This window comes from Xyrauchen texanus, chromosome 4 (genome assembly GCF_025860055.1).
Source record: "Xyrauchen texanus isolate HMW12.3.18 chromosome 4, RBS_HiC_50CHRs, whole genome shotgun sequence".
Taxonomy (NCBI): domain Eukaryota; kingdom Metazoa; phylum Chordata; class Actinopteri; order Cypriniformes; family Catostomidae; genus Xyrauchen; species Xyrauchen texanus.
In genome coordinates this window covers 7,083,084-7,103,909 of record NC_068279.1, presented here as the reverse complement: position 1 = coordinate 7,103,909, position 20,826 = coordinate 7,083,084, and the positions used below count along the sequence as shown (strand labels likewise).

Genomic DNA, 20,826 nt, shown 5'->3' with positions numbered 1-20,826 from the left:
TGCTTTTGTTTTATGGACAAGAGCAGGGTGAAAATTCTACCAAATTTCTCCTTTTGTGTTCCACTGAAGACATCAAATCGTGAGTTTGGAACAACATGAGGGTGATAAAATAATAACAGAATTTTCTGAACTTCAGAGGACTGTGACACAATCTAAACTGCGCACATGATCAGTAAATGATGGCCCATTTCTCATTTGTTTTGTTAAATCTATAGGCGCACACACACATACTGTGTCCCTCTCTCTTCATACAGCTGTTCATGAGGGGCCTCTTGTTGCCGTGGGAGATTTCCTCTTTAACAGGGGCTCAGGTTTCTTGGTGCCACATAAGCGGAGGGTCGAGAAGTGTGTGTATGTAGTTTCCCTGCGCGTGCTCAGTAAGTACAGTTTCTCTGCGGATGTGGGGTGCATGTGAGTGTGTTTGACGAGTGCGAGTGTGTCTGTGTGTACACAACAGTTTGACTCAGGCTTATGTTGACAAGCCTCTGAATTCCACAGCTTGAGCCCAAGGATTTCAACTCTGTGCCAAACGGGCAAGACTTTCCCTTAAAGAGTGTGTGTGTGTGTGTGTGTGTTCTGGAATGTTCTGATTCAACAGAAGACATGCTTTTCCCCCAGGAATGGCTTTACACAGAGAAAACTGGCCAAACAAGAAATGTACCATTTAATTTATACTGGAACTGTCCATAACACACATCATCTTAGAGTGCAGACTAAATACATCAGCTGTACACAGCGTCCAAAAATGTACTTTTGCCACATCTGGCAATGGGGAGTACATTTTTACTGATGTGAAATTATTTTAATCTATTTTGCATTACTTCTATATTAATATAATAATATGCATCATAGGCAATTCATGTCATTTTTTCAGAAAGTCATGAAAATTCCCACATGTGTCATTCCCAGCAAATCTCAAAATCTGTTTTGTGTTAAATGGAATTCCATGTTGGAAATGGCAGTGATGGAAATTACATTTTAATGTTTTTGAAAAAAATAAAAATAAATAAAATGTCAGACTTCCTTGGTCTAACAAAGCCTAACATTTTCTGTATCCTAAATGCACATAATTAAATAATATTTTCACACTTATAAAATTAAAGCTTGATTGGAAATTACACTTTGAATATTCCCCTTGAATTTTCTTTGTTTTCTTCAAACATCACGTCTTATTTTCCATATTAAACATGCTCTTCACTGACACTTTTGTCGACTAGTTAATAATAAGTACACTAACTTAGGAAAAACAATGTAAGGGTTAAAATTGTTTGGTGTAGTGAAAATGATGCAGTCGGACAGTTATAATCCTGGAAAAACTGATACAATTATTTTCACACAATAAATATTGATATTATTTAACTCTCTACATTATCATAGTTTGAAATGTAATAATTAGTATTTTTATTATGGATTTTCATAGTTTAATATTAAAAGTCTGGGACAAGGCTAAAACTCAGTTTTAATGAGATTGTCATATAACAAACGGAAAAAACTTGAAATCTGTTAGTTTTAATAAAAGCAACCACTGGGACATGAAATTGCCTGAAGCTGAAGAAACACCTATATGCTGATATTACCGGCCAGTTATGATTAACAGTTTTATTTACTCACCAAAGCCCATTTTATTTGCATTTGGTGTTAACTTTGGACCCTGCTGTATGCACATATAAACATATATACACACACAATGTATATTCTTTTTTTTTTTTACTATTTTCTCCCGTTTTTCTCCCATATTTGAAATGCCCAATTCCCAAAGTGCTCCAAGTCCTCGTGGTGGCATAGTGACTCCCCTCAATCCGGGGACGAATCTCAGTTGTCTCCATGTCTGAGACTGTCAATCCGCGCATCTTATCACGCTGGCTTGTTGAGCGCATTACCACGGAGACATAGTGCGTGTGGAGGCTTCACGCTATTCTCCGCGGCATCCACGCACAACTCACCACGCGCCCGCCCAAGAGCGAACCACAATATAGTGACCACGAGGTGGTTACCCCATGTGAATCTACCCTCCCCAGCAACCGGGCCAATTTGGTTGCTTAGGAGACCTGGCTGGAGTCACTCAGCACACCCTGGATTTGAACTCGTGACTCCAGGGGTGGCAGACAGGGTCTATACATGCTGAGCTACCCAGGCCCCCACACTGTATATTCTTTAAGATGAATTCACATGTTGACCTGTTCTAATGGAAGCACAAAACACACACACACACAGCTTCTGGCACAGGTAAAGCTGCTGTGTATGTTTACTGATCCATTGCTGACCTTTAACAGAGAGCAGCTCAGTTTAGAATCCGGATAAACTTCCTTCCCAACAAATACTATTATACAGTTTACAAAGGCTGTATACAGACAAACCCACACAGAATTTTTGAGTCTAAAAGATGTGAATTCCAAGTCATGTAGAGATGTCAAAAGTGTAAGAAAAGGCACAAATAAATCTATAAATGATATTACCTTCCAAATACAGTGTGCTTCCTGTCCAGGTATGCGCACGAGCGAAATGTGATAAAGCTGAAAAAATACATAAAAAAAGAAACAGCAGAGAGGTCAATTAGTTTTTGTGGTTGGATCTAATAATTTATAAAAAAATAAAATAAAAAAATGAAATTTACAAAGAATTTATTTAATACACCTATGAATTTTATGTTTTTTTAATTCCCAAATTAAAATTAGCTTTGATATTTGTTTGTAGGGCATTGGGTCAAAAACAGCATGAAAAAAATTTAAATAAATCTAATTAAAAGACTCTTGAGAGTAACTAAAAAAAATAACAAAATTCAAAAATGTTATGACATGGAAAGTTAGTTCAAACTTCAAGATATAATTTTAAATAATTCATTATGATTTAAAAAATGCATGATATATATATATCTTAACCCAAATATTCTATTTTTGTTTTTATAGATTAATGAACACGCATTCAATATGTAAGGAAAATATGCAAGTACTTTATACTTCATGGCTGTACCAATTCCATAGAGTCATTCAATCAAAACGTATATTTAGGATGGTGTAAAATTTCTTAAAAAAAATATAATGAATCCCAAGATTATATTTCAACAAACTTGGCACCTTTCATCATCTTGGACATTCTTTTTAACCTAAAGATAATATTTTTCCATAAATCTGGATTTTTCGAAACAGTGAAAGTTTATATGTGAACGAGTAAACTTAACAAGTACTCACAACTGGGATTTATTTGTGTTTGGTCCTGAGTTAGCCATGCTCAGAATACCGCGACCAGTATGGGAAAGATTGGGCCTGAACTCATCCTTAAATGGCTTCCCCCAACAAGACTCACCGCCTGATACACACAATGACAGATAAGAGAAGATTTGAGGAAACTGAAATGAACAATTGAGATCCCATAAAGTAACACTGATATAACATCCCATGACCAACAATAATAATACGGGATGAGTTAGAAGGCTAAATTTAAAACTTAGGAGTTTCATCAAATCCCTAACCCTAACCCAACAGTTATGCTGGCCTAAGCAAACACCACAGATAAATTAAAGATAAAAAAACAAAAACAGAAAACACTGCAATGAATTAGCCATGGTTGGCCATCAATGCACAGATGAAGCAAACATTTTAGCAGTAGCCTGAGTATACTCTCCCATCCACAGAATTTCTACTGAAATACTACAGCACTTTAGTTGGTCTTGACCCAGACTGTATTTTTAAATGACTTCAAAATCACAAAATACATAAAATGAAAATGTGCACACACAGGCACCATGTGTCATCCTCCGCCACCATAAAAAACAGCTCATGCCGAAGGCATCCGAATCAGGTACACAAATTAACGCTTCATCACGTTCAATCAAAAGCTCTGCTGGATCTCTCAGCTAGTGATTGTGAGAGAGCTGCATAAGACTCTACTCAACAGCAGGACAAAAAAAACTGCTCCACAACATTAAACGATGCCTTGAAAACTCAGTTCAAACAGTGAGTGAGTGGTGGTGGTGTAGTGGCTAAAGCACAGGGCTGTTAATCAGAAGGTCCTTGGTTCGAACCCCACAGCCACCACCATTGTGCCCTTGAGCAAGGCACTTAACTCCAGGTTGTTCCGGGGGGATTGTCCCTGTAATAAGTGCACTGTAAGTTGCTTTGGATAAAAGCATCTGCCAAATGCATAAATGTCTAAACACACACAGGAGTTTTAAAATAATTTGTACTTTTCAAACGAGATGACTAGAATGGCAGTTTTGCACAATCCCAGTTTTAGACTAAGGTGTTTATTAACGTTTAAGCTCAGCAGCTGGTGTTTTTGTAAAGTAATGGCTTTACAGTGCACCAATATCCTTCTTAAATCTTACGCACCCTCATAAACATTCCCCAGGTGACATTTCTGCATAATTTATGACCCTGCTGACACCCCCCATGCCATTGACTTGATTAAAATGGAAAAGGGAAAAAAGGGTTATAGGAAGTGGAGGCAAATCAGCCATTGACTGCCTAACAAGGTTGATAAGATTAAAGAACAATGATGGCGACAAAACATGATTTAGTTAATGAATGAAGAGATAAACAATCAATTATGAATGATTGCATAATTTGGTGGACTTCTCAGAAGATGCCTATTTTCTACTTATTTTAAACATTTTGAACACTGATGTTTGAAGATCACAACCAAAATTTGAGGTGAATAGAAATAGCAATGATTTAGCAAGATAATTTAATAATGATTTTTAATAATAAACATTTTGTCAGTTAGTACTGTGCTTTGAAAAAGTACCTTCATCCTGATTTCATACTAAATTGTTTAAAAAATTAAAATAAAATTAGTAAATGAGTAAAAACAATTAGTAAATACAAAATACAGTTTTTAAATGATAATATTATTATAAAGTTATCCAATACCAATTGGACCTGTGTGAAAAGTATTTTGTTACTAAATCCCCCAAATCTATGAAACTGCATTCATAATTGGGTTCAGGTGGACTAGGCAGATTCCTGCCAGCCCTGTTCAATCAAATCAACATCTAAATAGAACTTTTTCAGCAGCATGAAATTGGATAAAATATCTCAAACACTGTGCCAAGTTCGAACCCCCCAAAAATCCAGAAATAATGAGGAAAAAGGTGATTGAAATACATCAGTCTGGGAAGGGTTCCAAACAGGGCTGGTTTGGTAATCTGGTAAATAATTTTCCCGGTGGGCCGACGCACTTGAGGGCCGATCAGGGGCAGACTGGCCATCGGGAGAACCGAGACAAGCTGAAATGAGCTGCCACGTTATGTAGAACGGGCCACAAAATGGCACTGCGATATGCCGAAGGGGGCAGCAATATGCAGAAAAGGACAGCGATTCTATGTAAAATTACGGGCCGATTTCTCTTCCCATTCCACCCCTGGAATGGGAAGTTACAAAGCTATTTCAAAAGGCTCTGGGACTCCAAAGAACCACAGTGAGAGCCATTAACTCCAAATGGAGAACACTTGGAACAGTAGTCAACCTTCCCAGAAGTGGCTGACCTTCCAAATTTCCTCCAACAGCACTGCGGCGACTCAAAGTCACAAAAAAAGCCAGGAACAATATCCAAGGAACTGCAGGCCTCTCTCGCATCAATAAAGGTCACTGTTCATGATGGAAGAGTGGCGAGGTGAAAACCACTGCTAACCCAGAACAACATCAAGGCTAGTCTGAATTTTGCCAAAACACATCTTGATGATCCTCAAAGCTTTTGGGAGAATTTTCTGTGGACTGATGAGTCGAAAGTGGAACAGTTTGGAAGACAGGGTCCCGCTACATCTGGCGTAAATCAAACACAGAATTCCACAAAGTACATCATATCTAAGATCAAGCCTGGTGGTGTTAGTGTGATGCTGTGGGGATGCTTTGCTGCTTCAGGGCCAGGCGTGACTTGCAATAATTGTGGGAAACATGAATTCTGCTCTCAACCAGAAAATCCTAAAGGAAAACATCCGGTCATCAGTCTGTGAGTTGAAGCTCAAGTGCAACTGGATTATGCAGCAAGACAATGATCCAAAGTATTGGAGTAAGTCCACCTCAGAGTGGCTCAAAAGAAGCAAAATTAGATTTTAGGAGTGGCCTAGTCAAAGTCCTGACTTAAACCCGATTGAGATGCTGTTGCAGGACCTTAAACAGGCAGTCCATGCTCGAAACCCCTCCAATGTGGCTGAAATAAAGCAGTTCTGCAAAGAAGAATGGGCCAAAATTCCAACACAGCATGGTGAAAGACTGATATTCTGTTATCGGAAGCGCTTGGCTGCAGTTGTTGTTGATAAAGGTGGCACAACCAGCTATTAAGTTTAAGGGAGCAGATTATTTTTCACAGGAGTGAAATAGGTGTTGGATAACTCTTTTGCTTAACATTTTTATCTGGAAGGGGAAAAATACCTTTTCACAGCACTGTACATTTGCTGGTATATACCATGCAATGGTAAAAATATATCAACTGGTAGAGATTTTGAAATTGCAATTTCAAACATGAGGTAAAGGAGCACCTGTTTTGTCAGATTGTACTGCTGATTTAAAATGTGTTCTTTGATCATAATCTTGACCAAACGTTAAGTTTCTGTGTTCGCCCATTCAAGTAGATAGGAGCTGCGCTGGCATGACTGGAAACAGTCTCCTGATAGCATTTCAAAGATGTCCGACAGTGGACTGACTTTCTAGAAAGACTTTCTCCTAGTTCAGTCCATTACCATTATTTGTTACCCCTGTAATTTTGGTGAGCTCGACATGACAGGGAATCGGAGAGAAAGTCGGTATGTCTGTCACCCCTCCACCATCCTAAATCGGCAAGTGTGACAACTCCTACTGAAGGGTGTGAGATCTCAGCAAAACAGTGATTAAATGTGACACCCATGGTCAAAATCTACTTGTTTGGAGCTGCGTAGTGTGACGCCAGCTTTAGTGTAAGGCTACGTTTCCACTGGCACAAAATAAGTCCACTCAAAGCTGCTCACAACACTAGGGAAGAGCTTGCTCTATGGCGCTGTCAATACCACAATCCACCTCGTGAGTGTTGCGCTTGGCTTCCATAGAAATTAATTGAAAACACGCTCTCAGCTTCACTCACAATGTGACAGTGGAAACGTATGGTAAACATGGCCTTAAATTCACCACAGTTCTTCCATCTATTTAGGCTGTCGCAACTGCTGTTGTCTTAATGTAACTCAAGAGTGACTCAATGTTGTTGAGATCAGGGCTCTATGGGGGGCCACACCATCTGTTGTAGGGCTCTTTGTTCTTTCCACAATTGCCATGATTACTAAACAGATACGATTCTAGAATTAGGATATTCTGTAATAACGCCCCAGATGCTAAAGTGCACACTTTAATGTTCTCTTTGTCTGATGGAAAAGACTTTAATAAGCTTTTTGTGATTTCATCTCTCATTCATTTTAAATACACTGCTTTATATCCACACTAATTCATGCATATATCTTAAAACTGTGTCTGTTTGTGTCAATGTATCCCAATGTGGGTTGTGCATTTTTCAGATTGCTGCACTGATAACTTTATTTTTGAAGAAAAACAATCCTGAATCATAATCATTTCACATTTGTTCACAGCCAAACAATGCACCATTATTAAAGACAACAGCGTCTCTTCAAAGAAATGTTGTGCAATTTTCATTCTCATGACTACTCAGCCTCCAAATCACATTTTTATGATTTGCTTTATAATATCTAATTTTAGAGTCTTTTTACACAACAAAATGGAGTAAACAAGACAGCTGAACACAGAAAGCCTTCAGGAAGATCTGTCTGAAAGCTATTATGGCTTGGAAAACAAGACAATATTTATAAATGCACAACTTCTGGTGCTTCATAATATTAAAAAAATTATTTCAGGCTACACAGTTATAGCTGAAAACAAATCACAAAAACTCACAGCTGCGAAAACAAAACTATCCAGTATCTATTCTTTACCAATTTAATCTCTATTGAACAGACGTTTTTAAGAGGTATGAATGGTGGTTAAGGATTTAATTTGGGTGTTTTTGTCTTTCTGGAAAAACAAATTAGGTTGTTTTAAAGTCACGTGTGCATGCAAACACACCCTGAAGTGCAAATTTTACAGAATGAACGAGGACTCAACAAACTCCTTCCATATGTAAACAATCACTTACTGTAATCTATTTGTCCCACTCAAATCACCAAAAGCACATTGGTTAGACTGGTGATACCCAGTTTGCACTGATGCAAAATCTATCCCTCTCTTTGCATCTATTTTTAGGTCAAATGCAACTGCAAACCTCCTCTCAACGTGCATGATGTGAGAATGAGGAATACAGAAGTTGCTACCAGACTTCAAAGTCTAAAACGGTGTTCAAGGAATAGCAAGGGTAGGGTCTCAGGTGAGGAGACTGCATTTTTTTATACGATTTTCAGATGTACAGGCCTCTATTCAGGGAGATGTGGAAGAGCTCTTTACCCTCTCTGTTTTTGTTAGATGTGCACCTTTTAACACTCATGACCACATGAACACATCCCTCACAAACATGCCTAAAAAGCAAGCTTATATTGAATGCTGCATTGGTTTGTTGCTGAGGATGAGGTCATGTTGTCTAGACTGCTCACGAAAGACTGACTCACACTAGTGACAACAAATGAAATGTTAATTTGATCAACTGACAGAATCAGTTTTTAATACAACTAATTTGATTTTTTCATTTTTCAAAAGGGCTCAGTTATAAATTTTCAGCAACTGATTTGACAACTTGCAACAATTTTTTATATTTGTTTTTATAGGATTACAATGGTTAACCATTTATAGTTCAGGGTTAACCCTATAATAGCTGTATCCACTCCATCACTCAGGTGGGTCTGCCAGTCAAGAGGTTAAGCTTTAGGTTTTTGTATAAATTGTGCTTTTCTTTAAGTGGTAGAATACTAGAAAAGTTAACCGATAACTGAAATTCACTGCGCAACTCTTGCACTTCCCTGGACAAGTAAAAGTGAAAGATTACTTACATGTCCAAAACTCTTTACCAAAAATACAATCAGTCCGGAGAGGGTAACTGAGGTGGGCAATGCTGTTATCGTTATACACGAGTAATCCAAATGAAATACAATTCATAATTATAACCTTTATTCAAAATAAAGGTTAAAAATATTTACCTGTACCAGTTCCTGTAGGGTCTCCTCCTTGAATCTGAAATCAGTGAAAAACAATTCTAACTCATGTGACTAAAATAAAATATATTTCAACAAGCGAATATCAACAAGAATTTGTGTGCTGTTGACAGAGCTAATGTAATCAATTATGCACACATCAACTGATTATAAATAACAAATGTACACACACACACACACACACACACACACGTTCAAAAGTTTGGGGTCACCTGACTGAAATATTTCTCGTGATCTTAAAACCTTTTAATTTGAAGGCGTATGCTTAAATGTTTAAAATGAGTCTTGTTGATGAGAGAGGTTATCAGAGAAAGGCCAGACTGGTTCGAACGGTCAAAGTCTACGGTAACTCAAATAACCGCTCTGTACAATTGTGGTGAGAAGACTATAATCTCAGAATCCTATTCGGAGATGTGGGTTGGCGCCATTCTTGCGGCACGAGGGGGACCTACACAATGCTAGACAGGTGGTTTTAATGTTGAAGCTGATCAGTGTGTGTGTATATATAAAACAAAATAACAAATGAAGGTACACACAAACACTTGTGCATATACACACTGTATGAAATGGTTACAGGTTTAATATTAAAACTGTCTTTAGGGAAAATATATTTACCATGAAATTTCGAATTGAGCGGTGGAATACTGTGCCATCATAATACCCTTTCTTGCATAGTTTAGTGAAGTTTTCACTAGCCTTGGGTACCTGAAAAAGAGTAAAACAAATCTCACTCTTAAATGTCAGGAAATGTGATTTACGAATACAATTTCTCCTTATAATGTCACATGTGCAGCAGTCTGCTGAACAGAGAGAAAGAGGGGGTGAACTGAAGCATGAACAATGTACCTTTACAAATAAATATTTGTTGCAGTTCTTTCCTCTTTTCCTAATATACAGTGCAATCATACGCAAGTGTCATAGGATAACCAACAAGACACTTTTGCAACTCATTAGTGGTTTTTGCTAAGGCAAGCACCATTATTACTATTTAGGGTTAGGGGTTTGTTCAAGTCATTTAGCCCAAGTATTAAACTTCGGCACATAACTCATCTTGTACGTTTGTGCTACGGACATGATACGTCAAATCCTGCGGCTTTAGCTATTATAAGCAATCAGACATATTATTTTGCCATGGCAGGTGAAAAAAGGGGCACACAAATCTCATAGACTCAAAAAACAAAAACACCTGCAAACACCCTAGCAACCATCCAGAACACTGTAGCAACCATTGACAACACCCTTGCATTGGGGTGGTATGTTATGCACCTCTCAAAATTTGATCAGAAAATTTACAAATCTCATTCAAAGTAACAAACTGACTGGTCAATGCACTCAGAAATCTTGTGAAATCCTAACACAGAATAAAATATTTATGCCAGTCTAAGTCTAATATCCATATTACTGAATCTGCAGCTTCAAAAGGAACATTTTATTAATATAACTTAACTTCAGAGGACATGACTTAAGCATTTTACTCAAAATGTGTTCAAGCCTGTGCGTGCTATGAAAAGGAACTTCTGTGTGCTACAGAGGTCAATAAACGATCATGTTAATTTGGATGTTTGCGATACAACAAGCAGCTTCGAATGTACTTTGACCATGTTAAAGTCTGCTTTCAATATTAGGGAAGTGAAAATTTTGCTTATGTAAGACGTTACTAAAAACAAAGCACAGAAAGTTAAGAGTTGCTTCCTCTCTCGCCCTGTGTGTGTTTATTTGCTCATTTCTATGGTGATCAGACATCACTCTCTTCAAATAAAAACTTCCAGAATCAATAAACTGATTTTGTGCCCAGGATGACATTTACCACCATATTGTGAGATGCAGAAATAAATTACACACTCAAGTTTTATAAGTCACTCTGAATAGAGGGCAAGCATGCCAAGAATTAAAAAAACATTTACATTTCAAGGTCACAAACTCTCAGCACTATAAAAAGAGCACACGCACGCATGCAAACACACACGTAAAGTTGTCAAGATAGATCTCGATCAGTTTGTGCATCTGGATCTGACAGTGTTGCATAACTGTCGACAATGACATTTTAATCTAAGTGCTATTTAAAGGGGAAAAAACAGAAATATTCTGTTAACAGTAAAAATAGAGTAAAAAAAGAAAAAACTAATTTGTAAACAGTTAGCCACAAATAGAATCATCACAAATCTGAACAAACCACATGAGGAAAAAAGAGGAGGGTAGATTTCTAATCAATATTGTGACCTCTCTGTACTGATTCGAAAAGCACAGCCAATGAAAAGAATAATAAATAGCAGCTAGTTACTAGGACAATGAAGAGTATGCAGGGCTGTTTCTATGTCCAGTAGGCAGTGTTTACCTTGGTGACACACACACACAATGGAATATAATGGGAGAGGATAATGTGTTTTTGCGCTATAAAAACACAAAAGACAGAACAAAAGATGAAGGGAAGAAAGGGAAAATCCTTTGTTAGACAGATAATGCATAACTTAAATTTCATCACTTATTTGTATAATTTTCATAATGAACTAAATCTCAGTCTGACTCTGGTCTGCAGATGCAAAGTGTAAAATGTCAATATAAAATGTAGAGGACATCGAAGATATTACAGCAAAGACAAAAAACATCCACTAAAGTATTTACCACTACAGATTATCAGCACATACAGTGTGCCAGCAACAAGATTAATAAAGCTTGAGAACAGAGTGGCATTGTTGTATGCTTTCCTTTCATTCTAAGGAAATGGAAAAAGCACATTTTGAGCAAGTCTACATAAATTGAATAGCTCAAAACATTCCACTTTATCTGAGAAATTAATAACTGTGTATGTTATATTTATTTAGGGGACCAAAGGACAAGCAAGATTCCAGCTCAATGTTTAATGTTCACAAAAGTGTGAAAAAGCAATATACAGAACTACTAGTCCTAAAACACAAAACTTGTGAAGTCATTTAAGTGTACTTATATATTTTATTTATGTCAGTAAAGACATTTTATTTGCCTGTGTTGAAACACTAAATGTGAAGTGATTCATGTGTGGCTTCAACTCAGGTGTGTGAGTCTGTCAGAATGCTCTCACATAAATAAAATCTACATCTACCCAGTCGAGGACAGAGAATTCAAGTTTTACTGCCAGCAGAAGGCCATAAGGAACATAACATTTCCGGGGAAGTGTTTTATGGTAGGGATGATTTTACAAGTTCAGTAGGATACAGTAAATGTCACAGAAAAAAAATGAGAAGAGAGAAAAAAAACACCAAAACAGGACAAAAAAAATATAACAAGAAAAAAAAATCTGTAAAAAAAAAAAATGTTTAAAGAAAAATGCATAGCATAGCAAATAAAATCCATAAAAACAAATGACTTTTTTTTAGTATTATTAAATTATATTAGATTGCAATACACATGCTTTTTCAATAAAATCCAAAAAATATTTTTTTCATCTGATTTATTGCTTAACTGAAACAATCAACAGATTAATCTATTAACAACAGTTGTTAGTTCCAGCCCTCATAATAATTACAGCATAAAAAATAGCTAAATGTTTTAAGTAGTTTAAGACTTTACACGACAGCATAGGTCAACTTCTCAAGCATTTCATGTCACCTACACATATACAGCATGAAAAAAAGACAATGTATAAATGAGGAATGTAGTAACAGGGAAAAAAAATCAATCTATGTAGGTCAGCAGTTGCAGTGTCAAGAGATTTCCAGAGACTGCCTGTTAGACCACTAGAGTTCAAACACACACACACACACACACACACACACACACGCACAGAAAAGCATTAAACATGCACACCTCTAACACACCCTTGCTCTATACATAAATAACTGGGGCAGTCTGTGTCAGTCAGTCACTAAACTGGAATGTAAATATGGTTATAAATATTTTACAAATAGTCTGGCCCTCCCAAAACTGTATCTAGTCTTTCTAATTCTCTTCCCTTGTTGTTCATATGTAATTAGTCAGCACTGACCTTGCTCTTAAGTGTGTGACAGCAAACAACGTGTCAAACAGAGTTGTGTATCCAGACAGAGAGAGAGAGATATCAAATTTACATGATGAGCAAGCATGAAGACAAGCGAAACGATATTTAAGGAACAGGGACTGAAAAAAAGAGATTAAAATAAACCTCAATGACTTGTGCAGGTTGATCTTCTTATATGCAGTGTGTGTGTGTTTGTGAGGCAGAGTCATCTGCATGTAGAGTGTTTAAATCAAGCTCAGTATCTTATGACCACAATATGGCCATCAAAGCACACAATCACAGTGTGTGTGTACATAAAACATATATTTTTTAATGTTTTGGCAATGCAAACCCCTATTTTATATGCCAATATAACTTTGAATATTAGAACGAGCGAGCGGAATAGAAAGAGAGAGAGGGGGCAGGTGTATCACCTATCAAAGAGGTGTGTGTTTTCCACCTGTGCGTTAGCAAGTGGGTGTGATAGTAAGGATGTCGGTGGGTATAACTGCCATTTTTGTGAAAGAATATCCCCCTTGACCCATTGGCAGAAATACATTTTAAAGTGTCCTCTATGATTGCCTAATTAGAAATCGTACAAAATCGCTTTATAATATCAAATTAACTTTATAAATATCACAATGAATGTCTTTTAAATTAGATGGTGCGTACCACATTATTGATGCAAAGCTATACATGGTCACATTAAACAATTCTTTCTCCTGTTTTTCCAGTGCTAGCTTTACATGCCTCTAGCGATTAGCCTGCTAGCCTATACCACTGGAACAAAAGGATATCCCTTAAATGTCATAATGATATTCAAGAACGAGATATCACAATAACTGCACTTTGAACAGGCATTACAAGTGACTACCTCTTGGGGTCAAAGGGGGGATAGAATCTTGCACCGTTTCACCTCTGAGTTAGGTTACTTAATTTTTGAGCGTTTAATATTGTTACCTTATCACAGTGTAACTCCAGATTCAGGTCTCCTTTGTTTGTCTGCAGACGAACGTATCCTTTCTTCTTAATATACTGGTAGCGAACTGTATCATCAGCAATAGCATCTGAAAACACAAAAGGAAAACATTTTCATTTTTTACATTCAAGAATAAACGTGGCACGGAAATTATTGACAACATTTTTATCATAACAGCCCTACACAAGACAGACAGAAAATGAACAGTTATGTAGGACTGCTTTGACAGCTGCCAGCTGGTTTCCTGGGGTATAAGGAAGTCATGTTTACTCTAAAATGAGTGAGTTTAAAATACAAACCCACACTAATAGCTGCCAGATGCAAAAATCCTTGGTAATAACCCACAGTTCCAAGTATTGCAATGATTCAATAATATGAAATACATGCAACATCTTCCCAGCATGAACCAACTGGGAAATAGTGTCATTTGTTTGCCTCCAGTCATGCCCTGACACACCTATTGTGTTTAATGTAAAAGCAAAATGTGTTGAGTTTTCCGCAAGGAGGACAGTTAGACAGAGGACGAGTTTGTGATGCATTTGGCAAATGCTGGCTTAAATTTTAATTTCCAAACTGATGATTGCCTTCTGATTGCATCTTTCTTCCGTGGAACACAAAGGTGAATTTTAAAATGTCTTCATACGGTATATTTGCCATAATAATGACTCCGGTCTGCTCAAAAAAGGACAAAGAAATACCATAAAACCCCAGTAAAAATAATCAATATGAATCATGAACTAGCTTCCAAATCTTCTGAAGCGATATGGTCACTTTGTGGAATAAACAAAAGTGTAGGTTGTTATTCAATCTCAAATCAAATAAAAATAAGGCACTTAAAGCAGTTATGGCGGCTACTCGATCATCTTTAGTTCTCATCGTGTCTCTTGCTCATCCATCATGACATCATATTGCACTTTTGGTCATGACACCAGAGTCAATATTCACTGTCATTATGGCAAATAAACCCTGCGAGACTAAAAACCCTGTGTGCCACGATGAAAAAGTCATACGGAAATGGAGTGAAATTAGAGTGAGTAAAGTGAGAGTGAGTCTCTTCCTTTAAGATGATGGTCACAAATCTGGCTACGCATGTCCAGCCACTGAGTGACTATTACCTGCTTCATGGATTGTGGCTGGAGCCATAGCTGTGGATGTGAAGGAGGCAGAGACTCTTCCAGTGGAATAGTGAGCCTGAAGAGAAAGACAGACATTGAAATGTTTACACATAGTTTACACGGATATTTAACTTTAAATTCACTTTTTACAACAAAAATATGTTTTACTAAAAGATCTGAACAATGCATAAGAGCTGAAAAGATAAAAAACAGGCAGGCAACCTCTTTCCAAAAGACAAACTAATCCCTGAAACCTCCATCCAACATTACTAAACAAACTTCACATGCATGACATCACTCTCCAAAAGTCAGTTCATCACACTTAATAACAGTACTTTATCAAGCTTTGTCTGTGAAGATAGAGATCCAGGTGACAATGCATTTGATTGATTTCTGTGGGGAAATTCAAGTGTAGTTACATGTGTCAGACACAAAACGTTTCGGAAGCTAGACTGGTCTCTCAGGAGTGGTCTAAATATAATATTAGTGACAGTCCTTAAAAGTAAAGTTTTTAGCACATTTTATTACATAGATTATTACACTAATTCGGATCAAATGCACATGCATATTCTCAAGATGATTGACATGTGATGTCTGTATCTAAACGGTGATTGGCTCTTTTACCAGGCAGGACTTTCTTTCCACATCCATTGACCATTGGCTGCTGTTGGGCATTTCAATTTATAGCAAAATAGTCTCTGGTTTAATGTGCCATGTTCTAACTGCAGCCAAACGTGTAATAAAGCATGTAATTGTGGTTTGCCATGGTCATGTAAATTTCATGAGATCAGGCTGACAGTCAGTCAGTGTGAGAGAGAGAGAGAGAAACTTTAAGCGGATTAAATAACTTGTGTTTGTTTGCATTTGGAGTTGGATTTTGAATTAATGAGCCTTCGGTTGGCCCATCTGAACACTCCGTCAATGTCTAAGGGTTTTTCCTTTATTTGATCCTCTGCTGTATGAAAACTGTAAGTCTAATCAGTTAGATAATACATAGCATGCTATTCCAGAATAGTCTGAAGATCTGTGCCAAGTTTGTTGGATGTAGCTTGAAAGCTCAAGGTGAAGTTACAGTCAGAAAGTTTTATCTTAGTGTATGGATTTTGAAAAAACCCTAAACAAATTTAGTAGAATAACAGTATGTTGGCATTGTCAAACCAACATAATAAGCAACTCACATGGCTCTTCATTAAGAGCAACACCTAGATCAAGAGATCAACCTTTATCTCCTAAAACTGTTTGTGTGTCAGAGATTGTAAATTGTAGAGATCCCAAACGTGGTGAGATGGTCAAAAGTGTCAACCCCATGTCTCTTTGATATTCTGGTCCCTAGATACGAGTCTTACCTTAAATATAAGTGTATGGGACTTTTTGCACCTGCGGATTCATCCGCCAGGCAAAGTTCCTTATTCATTTAAAAAAATAATAACACACCTCTTCTCGACAAGCCACATGATTTGAGGTATCATTCTTGTCTGTAGCGTAAAAGGTGCAGGATGAGTTACGTGACAGAATACATAGGTAAAGGGATTTGAACAAACCTCTAACCTTAGGGATAAGCAACAGCCTTACTTAGCCTCAGCAAACACAACTGATTCATATTCTTTGCCATCTGAGTAAAGGATTTTTGGGTTTGATTTAAAAAAAATTTTTTTTACAAAAATTAACCTTTCGCAGAAATGATTGGCCTTAAAAATATTGAAAATTCACATCTTCAGGATATTATAATCAACTTATCGATTATATTAATCGTGTAGTGCAGAAAAAGCAAGAGCTAACTTAGTAGGAGAGTGGGCCTGGATGCCAGTCTATTTCAGCATCACAATGCCAAGCCAGCAAGGCTGAAATAGACTGGCACTTGTGCCAAAGGTCAAGGCAATTAAACTCAACGCCTGCAATGTGAACAGGCTGAGCAAGCCCTACTAATACAGCAGAAAGCATGGGGGCAGTCATACTTCAACCTGAGCTAAAACAAGACTTGAGACACGGCCAGAGAGGCACTTAAAACCACCGCAGAGCATGTATGAAAGAAAAAGTCATGATGTAGATTCAAAGTATAGGGGTAATTTCCTGGGAAGTGAGCAATCGGTTGTCTATTTTCAAGTCATTTCAACATACATTTTGACATGACATTCTGAAGAACCTGCAACATGGAGTGCACGCTGTCTTTCTTGCTGTATTGGCTACTTTGTGTGCGTGTGAGTGTGGTTGAGGATCCTGCGAGGCATTTTCTTCTGCTCCAGTTGCTGTGTGATGGTGGTAGAGTCAGAGGCAAATCCCCTTATAATGCTCAGACATGTACATAGAAAAACACACTGCAAGATACTTGACTGTGACCCAAAGAGCACTGCAGTCCACAAACTGCTTTATCTGTCCTAAAGCACCATGATTAACCATGCAGGAGAGTCCTCATTTGCTCCCAATTGTAAATTAACCTAAAGACACACACAAACCTAACAAAACATACAGCACAATTCTTTTTTTTTTTTTAATGGCTGAAACCTTAAAAGGGTCTTATCCAAGACATATGACCACTTGACCATTTTCCACAGACCTTTGGAATAAACAGATTGGTTTTGCTGCTTTACCTTTGAAACTCACATAATAGATGGCTGGATGAACAGTGTATAGTACTTCAAATGCACAAATACTTCAATTAAAAGTGAACTAAATGGATATTACAGTGTTTAAACCCATAACCAAACAGGTCTAGAACTGTATATGAAATAGTGGCAATAAATGTGTGTGAACCCTTTTTAATTAGCTGTTTTTCTTCATTAATTGAAGAAAAAGTCTGAGACCGTCAATCCACGCATCTTATCGTATGGCTTGTTAAGCATGGTACCGCAGAGACATAGCATGTGTGGAGGCCCATGTTATTCTCCATGGCATCCACGCACAACTCACCACGTGCCCCACTGAAAGCGAGAGCCATACAATATAGATACCACGAGGAGGTTACGCCATGTGAATCTATCCTCCCTAGCAACTCTGAATATTTAGTTGCTTAGGAGACCTGCCTGGAGTCACTCAGCACACCCTGGATTCGAACTCGCGAATCCAGGGGTGGTAGTCAGCGTCAATACTCGCTGAGCTACCCAGGCCCCCTTGTTCAGCTATATTATCATAGTAGTGTTGTGGAGTGTCAAGGTGGTCTTTGGCAAACTTCATGCATACAGCAATGTTTTTGTTGGAAAGCAGTGGCTTCCTTCATGGTGTCCTGCCATGGACACCATGTCTATTTAATGTTTTCCATACAGTAGACTCACGAACAGAGATGTTAATCAGTTCCAATGATTCCTTCAAGTCTTTAGCTGTCACACTAGGGCTAATTCTTTTTTTTACCCCATTGAGCATTCTGTAGTGTGCACTTTGAGTTATGTTGGCTGCATGGCCACTTCTAGGGAGAGTAGCCAAGTATTAAATAATCTCCATTTCTACACAATTTGTCTAACTGAGGGTTAACTTTGTAACCCTTTCCAGCTTTATGCAAAGCAACAATTCTTGATCGTAGGTCTTCTCAGATCTCTTTTTTGTGAGGCATGGTCCATGTCTGCAGATGCTTCTTGTGAACAGCAAACTTAAGATGTTTGAGTGTTTTTTTATAAATCAAAGTGGCTCTAACCCACACCTCCAATCTCGTTACATTATCTGGCTGCCAGGTTTGCCAACTCCTGAATCTAATTTTGTAGACATCATTAAGTTAGTAGTTCACATATTTTTTCCAACCTACACTGTGAATGTTTGAATGATGTATTCAATATGTACAAGAACAATATAATCATTTGTGTGTTATTAGTTAAAACAGATTGTGTTTGTTCCTTATTGTAACTTAGATGAATATCAAAACAGATATTAATACAAATTTATACATAAATGCAGTTAATTCTAAAGAGTTCACATACTTTTTCTTGCCACTGTATATTAAATAATGCCCACACATTTTAAATATAATTGTCACTTTCGGTGCCATTTTATCCCTGTGTTCTGGTTCATTTCAGACCACGGTCCTCCTGACCCAAACTCATGCTACTAGTTGCCAAGAAGCCATATGAAAGCTGACATTGCAAAAAAGTATTTTAACTTTGAAAATAATGACATCCCCTTTAGGACTTTTCTATTTTACAAAATGAAAGAAAATAGGAGATGAATGAAAACAAGAAGCATGTACTATTGACGATAGTTTAAGGAAATAGATTGTGAAACTTACAGCATTGAGTTTGTCTGTTTTTTTGGTCGCTGGCTCTTTCATAGTGGATGCCAACAGCTCGTCTCCTTTATAGTCTCTATAGAGCTCTGCCAGTGTTTCACGCGTCTCCAGGTTGGTGCTTTTCAGATGGTAAGCTGGGTCCTGTTTGGCTTTCTCTTCATCTGTAGGGGAAGAAAAATGTAAGTAACGCCACAGTCACAGTCGGGTGGAGCAGGTGTTGGACTTCTGTTTTCTGGGTGTGTACATTGAGGAGGGTCTGACATGGAGCGTAAACAGTGTGAAGGTGCAAAAAATGCCCAACAACGTTTGCACTTCCTGAGGGTCCTCAGGAGAAACGACATCACTCAGAGACTGCTGTTATCCTTTTACAGGTGTTCCATAGAATCTATCTTAACATACTGCCTATGTGTGTGGTTTAGTAGCTGCACAGTAGCCCAGAAAAAGGCTCTCCAACGGGTCATTAACATGGCCCAGAAGATAGTCGGTTGTCCCCTCCCTACAATGGTTGACCTTCACAGTGCTCGCTGTGCCAAAAAAGCTCAGAGCATTATTAAAGACACTTTCCATCCCGGTCACTCCTTGTTTGAACTGTTGCCATCAAATCAAGAACAAACAGACTTAAAAACTGTTTTTATCCAACAGCAATAACCACCCTTAATGCCATAAAAAAACATTCATAAAACAATACCATATAGTTAGATTGTGCAATAACTATGACAGAATGAATGGTGGTGTGTGTGTGTGTATCTCCAATAAGATGGGGATTGTTTTTTTCTTTTTATTGATATTGATTTTACTGATGCACCAACTGTTTGGCACTTTTAAATTTCGTTGTACAGGTTACAATGACAATAAAAGGATTACAATTACAATTCTTTAAAATCACTAAAACAGTCTGTACCAATTTACTTAAAGCCTGCATAGCATGCATTAAAAAAGTATTCTTTTTGCACTTTAATACATTCATAGTACCATAATTACAGGAATAGTTCACCAGAAAATTCTCTCATCATTTACTGACCCTTGTGCTAGCTCAAAAATGTAATCACATTCTTCTGCGGAACACCAACAAAAATATTTTTAAGGATGCATGAGGTGTTTTTGTCTATTCTGTTAAGTGAATTGATAGATTTACAGTAAATAAGGACTTACATTTTGGTGTTTCTCACCCAAAGTGATAGTATCACTTCAGAGGACATGGATTAAACCACTTGAGTGGTTTAGATTACTTTTATGCTGCCTTTATGTGCTTTTTGGTGTTTAAGAGTTTTAGACCCCACTGACTTTATATACACTGCATATTACATGGACATAAACGCCTCGTACATCCTTCAAAATATATTTGTTTGTGTTCTGCAGAAGAAAGAAATGTGTAAGAATGGTCAAGTATTTATTATCTTTCTGGCTAATTTAAGACTGAATGATCAGGGAGTACCGTCTGCAGTGAAATATTTG

General features: G+C 37.5%; 1 protein-coding gene across 2 annotated transcripts in view; it reads right to left on the bottom strand.

Moving 5' to 3' along the window:
- The window catches only part of LOC127637025 (RING-type E3 ubiquitin-protein ligase PPIL2-like), a 101,074-nt gene that overhangs the window by 58,124 nt on the left and 22,124 nt on the right, over positions 1-20,826 (bottom strand). For both annotated transcript variants that reach the window (XM_052117870.1, XM_052117878.1), the window contains exons 10-16: positions 19,372-19,532; positions 15,162-15,237; positions 14,028-14,134; positions 9,731-9,820; positions 9,101-9,134; positions 3,189-3,306; positions 2,457-2,513 (exon numbers count right to left, since the gene is read on the bottom strand). In XM_052117870.1, coding sequence (XP_051973830.1) covers positions 2,457-2,513; positions 3,189-3,306; positions 9,101-9,134; positions 9,731-9,820; positions 14,028-14,134; positions 15,162-15,237; positions 19,372-19,532 — 643 coding nt within the window. The remainder of the gene's footprint in view (positions 1-2,456; positions 2,514-3,188; positions 3,307-9,100; positions 9,135-9,730; positions 9,821-14,027; positions 14,135-15,161; positions 15,238-19,371; positions 19,533-20,826) is intronic.